The 4,766-nt window shown below is 38.9% G+C and overlaps 1 protein-coding gene across 3 annotated transcripts; it reads right to left on the bottom strand.

Moving 5' to 3' along the window:
• LOC125197086 (disease resistance protein RGA2-like) lies at positions 1-4,387 on the bottom strand. 3 transcript variants are annotated; one of them, XM_048095788.1, is made up of 3 exons: positions 4,291-4,387; positions 734-3,936; positions 1-216 (listed from the first exon to the last, which is right to left on the bottom strand). In XM_048095788.1, exon 2 carries the CDS (start codon positions 3,933-3,935, stop codon positions 747-749), a length of 3,189 nt encoding a protein of 1,062 aa, XP_047951745.1. In that variant the 5' UTR covers position 3,936; positions 4,291-4,387; the 3' UTR covers positions 1-216; positions 734-746. The 3 variants fall into 3 exon arrangements, with proteins under 3 accessions (XP_047951745.1, XP_047951744.1, XP_047951743.1); XM_048095787.1 differs by lacking the exon at positions 4,291-4,387 and adding an exon at positions 4,181-4,284 and having other exon boundaries at positions 1-219; XM_048095786.1 differs by lacking the exon at positions 4,291-4,387 and adding an exon at positions 4,181-4,284.
• Between the last annotated feature and the right edge of the window lie 379 nt (positions 4,388-4,766).

The following is a 4,766-nucleotide window of genomic DNA, read 5'->3' as shown; positions in this document are numbered from 1 at the left end:
TAAGGCAAATAAAGCGTCTAATATAATTTGTTCAAAAAAAATAAGTAAATAAAACATACTACTAATAAATAAATAAAGAGCAACTAAACCTGCATACTAATATGACACGAAGTCTCCGAAGGGTCTGGACGTCGCGCGCTCCTCTTTGGTCGAGACATGCCGACGACGTCGACTTCTCCCTTTCTACCGTTTCAAAAGATTGCTCGTTCTCTTGCGCTGCTATCAACATAGGACTCGTATCAGTTTATTTCACATAAAAGTAGAACTGCTGAAGTGGTTAGGAAGATAGAGAGATAAATTCAAATGTATTTTGTGCAGAGTTGGAACAAAAAAGAACATAATGATCGAGCAAAGAACAATCTACTACTCAAATCCATTTGCATATTCCAAGTAGCACAAATGATGGTAGCAAACACGACTAATATCTGAGCAAGAAGCAAGACAAACGTAAACCTCTATGGTTAGACTCTCCTACTTTTATAAGGGAAAGAACCATAAAGAAAACCCGGAAGCTTGAGTCGATAAACTTGACTCTATAAGGAAATAACTAAACATAATCATTAAACTTGGGTGCCGGTGTGGATGGTTTGGATGAGTAGGAGCTCATATCAATATCACGATCCCAGCAAGCAACAGCAAACATATATGGCTATTCAATAAAACAAAGTTTAACTAGTGAAGAATCATAAAACAATTAATATTGATTTAGAAGAGAAGCCTTAATAATGCATACCTCTGGAGTGAAGTTAGTTATAAGGAATTTCGAGGCGTCGAATGTGGGCAATCTTGTGCCAATCTTCTCCTGTTCTTCTCTGGCATCGTCTTTCCAGTTGCGGGCATTGGATGATACTTAGTTTCTTGGCATTTGGTAGAGCTGGAATTGATACAATCTTTGGGCAGTTTGTGATTTCGAGTTTGTGAAGAGAAGGTAGCTGGTCAGGGAGTGATTCCAACTCAGGAAGGTCGTGCATGAATAGAATTTCGAGGTGTTGTATGGCTTGTGGTAAGCATGCCATCTTCGGAAGCCAGGATAACTGTATAACTTTAAGTTTATGAAGATGATTAATCTCTTCCGGCAGCTCTACTAATTCTTTGCATGAAAATATATCAACTCTGCCCAGAGCAGTAAGATGTTGCAACATCCCCTGTGGAATATACGTCATTCTATCACAGTTATATAGACCTAAAAATGTAACCCCTTTTAATGCTTCCAGACCTTCTGTTGCTGAGATCTCTTTTGCACCCTCAATATTCAATGATTGGAGCTTACTACTGTACTTTACCAATGTTTCTATTGGTAAACATGTAACGCTCTCCTCAATCACCACATTCAGTCGCCAAGGAACGTCCTGCTCAGATAAAAAAGCTAAAGTTGAGCTACTGCATCTTAGAGAATCCAACTTTTGGAGGGATGGGTGTGGTTGCAGTATAAATGAAGAGCAACGTGAAATCCATAGCGTTTTAAGATTTGGGAATGCTCCTCTACTACTCTCTTGCTCCTTTGAAAGACTCTTCAGATTTGAGAGGTTTGATAATTGCAAATGCTCAAGAGCAGGGAATGGTATCTTTACTCCGTTTCCACTTCCAACTTCTTCAATAATGTACTCCACCCCTATATTCCATAACCTCAGTTTTTTAAGATGAGTTAGCTCTCCCAGTTTTGGAAGACGCGTGCAATATGCCCAATCTCCGATATCAATCTTAACAATTTTTTCCAAAGTTGAATTGGTCATCCAACATGGAAGATTTCTACCACAGAAGCCTTCTATACAAAGATACTCAAGATTGGAGTGAGGTTCGAGTGCATCCAATACCTTTTCATCATCTTCCTCTAACTTGGATAAAACATTTCTAACCCAAGATAATTTCAAACTCCTAAGATTCTTTTTGTCTGATGTATTTGCTTTCTTTGCATCCAAGTGATCCTTTACTCTCTCCAAATGTTGAATACTAAGCTCCCCACTGAGGTTCAAGCCATGCAGCTCCTCAAGTTGAGTACCTTTCTTGGCACCCACAACAAACATGCTCAGTGTTTTGAGGCCAGTTAACTTCCTCATTTTAGTAGGCATCTCGGACAACGACCAACAGTTTGACAAAAATAGATGTTGGAGATTATGTAAGGAGGTTAACTTCTTAGGCAAAGCCATAAGCTTATAGCAATGATCCAAGTTCAGGATTTGCAAATTCCAAAGAGTACATATTGAGTTCGGCAGAGAGCGGATTCCAGAGGATGACATATTCAAGTATCGCAGATGTTTAAGATTGCAAATGGAAGGAGACAAATCTTTTATCCCATCAACGTTTGCATAGAATACTCGTACACTTGTGTACTCCAAGATGGAAGAAACGTCCATATCTGGCAGAAAATTTTTGGGAAACATAATCGTTCTATCAACCAAATTTACCTCACGTATGATAGATGCGATTGGAATATTTCTGTCACTTCTTTCTCCGGGAATTTTGTTCTCCATTACGGATTGCGCAAGATCATGAACAAGATCATGCATAATGATCTTGTTATCCGAGAAAGTTGATAGTAGAAGAGATCTGAGTAGTAACTCATTACATATTTCATTTCCAACATCTTCCACTTCCATATTTTCCTTTGATGATATATGGCCGTGAGCTATCCATAGACGGATCAACTCATCTTTATCAATTTCATGATCCTTAGGAAAGGCGGCAAAATAAGCAAAGCATTGTCTAAGCTCCATCGGAAGATGATGATAACTCAATCTTAAAGTTGGCATTATCAAACTCCCTTCCGGTGAGAGCTTCCATAATTCACTATCTCTCACATATAACCATTCCTTTTGTTTCCTTTTAAACCTTAGAATACCTCCAAGCACCTTAGCAGCAAGTGGCACGCCAACGCACTTCTTGACAATCTCTTTCCCAATCATTTCCAGCTGCGTGCACACTTCTTCTTTAGGTCCGAAGGCGCGTGACCTGAGCAGCATCCAACAATTCTCATCCGACAGACCCTTGATGTCATGAGCTGCAAGTGTCCCCATTATATCAGCAACCTTCTGTTGGCGTGTGGTGACAATGATGGATGCACCAGTTGAACCACATGATAGAATGTCTTTCAATTCCAACCATTTCTCCTGGTGGTCGTTCCATACATCATCAAGTACAATCAAATATCTTTTTTGGCTCAACAACTCCCAAAGCCGACGCTCTACAACATCCAACTGCTGCAGACCTGCAGCTTTCGTACTCCCTGTGGCAGCTTCGATCATTGCCTTCACCAAAGTCTTCAACTCAAAATTGTCAGAGACACAAACCCAAATTCTTATATCAAAGTGGTCTTCCACCCGCCGATCGTTAAAGACTAACCGAGCAAGAGTAGTCTTGCCAAGACCAGCAACGCCAATGATTGGCAACACAGACATATCCTGATTCTCCTTTACATCACTAACCAATATCCCCACAATATTTTCTTTTTCTTTTTCTCTACCATAAATCTGATCAGTATGGTTCAATATGGAACCCGTCTCACGTGAGAAAGCAACTTCTCTAGGCCTATCAACAGAATTATCGCGCAGATGAAATTTAGCGCGCTCTGCAGCAACACTCTCCAGTTTCTTCGTGACTAGTTTCATCCTCCTCCCGATCTTGTGACGATACAAAATCTTCTGGAGGCTGTAGCGACTGAGTTTGTTGCGAGTGTGTTTGAGTTTGGAGACATGAGTGTTGCACTCATCCAAGATGTCATCAATCTCGTAAGCAAGGGCGTTGAGTTTCTGCAGCCAATCTCGAATAGGCTTGCTCTCGATTTGCTTGTCTTCAGCATCTTCCAACACAGCTTGAAGGGTGGTGAGGGTGCTTTTAAGCTTCTGCATCTCTTCATCAACGCCCAATATCAGTCCGATCTCCTCCTTGATAAGCGAGCTCAGATTATCAAGCACGACATTAAGAAATGCCTCTGCCATACTACACTAACAAAAACTCAGATAAGGAATTCTTCAGAGAGAAAAGCTTTCTAAATACCAAATTTTAAGGGGATGTTATGAAACGTTGTTAGGTGGAAAGGGCTCTATTGTAAAAAACTAAGAAACCAGTTTTCCATTTGCAAATGAGATATAATGATATGGCAATATTCATAACAATAAAACTAAAGATAGAAACAGACTTTGATGTAAGATAACAAGCAATAATATAATACTACCATCATTACCTCTCAGTAAGCAATAAAGATTTGAGTTGCAGAAGAGATGAAAAGGAGTTAAAGATAACAACAGCCTTGGAATTGTAAGATGGAAAGCAATAATAAAATACCATTATTACCTTTCAGCAAGCAATAAAGATTTGAAGTTGCAGATGAAATGAAGAAGAGGGAGCCTCAGAAACAAGAAAGACAAGTTCAACAGTGTATAATGAAGAAACAATGAGTGGTTGTGGAAGTTTAGATATGTTAAGTTGATAAGATGCAAAGACTTCCTTGTGGAATAAATGTCACTGTAAAATCCATTCAAGATGGACGACTAAGATTTAGTAATTTTTAGATATTTCTTCTATGACACTTAAAATCATAAAAAGTAGTACTCCCTCCGTCCCAGAAAGATTGTTTCATTTCCTTTTCCACACTCGTTTTGCAAAAATAATAATAAATAGTTAAAGTGGAGAGAGTGAAGTAAAAGAGAAAGTAACGTACAGAATAGTTGTACCTAAATTATTCTTTCTCTTATTTTACTCTACCTATTTATTACTATTATTTTTGTAAAACGAGTGCAAAAAATGAACTGGGACAATCTTTCTGGGAC

Source organism: Salvia hispanica, chromosome 6 (assembly GCF_023119035.1).
Source record: "Salvia hispanica cultivar TCC Black 2014 chromosome 6, UniMelb_Shisp_WGS_1.0, whole genome shotgun sequence".
In the NCBI taxonomy this organism is placed as follows: domain Eukaryota; kingdom Viridiplantae; phylum Streptophyta; class Magnoliopsida; order Lamiales; family Lamiaceae; genus Salvia; species Salvia hispanica.
This window is presented reverse-complemented; position numbering and strand designations above follow the sequence as displayed.

Bases quoted from the DNA above. Each gene is read 5' to 3' on its own strand.
- LOC125197086 (XM_048095787.1), bottom strand. From the start codon at position 4,284: ATGGTATTTTATTATTGCTTTCCATCTTACAATTCCAAGGCTGTTGTT. The intron at 3,937-4,180 runs GTAATGATGGTA...TTGTTAGTGTAG, and splicing joins TCTTTATTGCTTACTGAGAG to TATGGCAGAGGCATTTCTTA.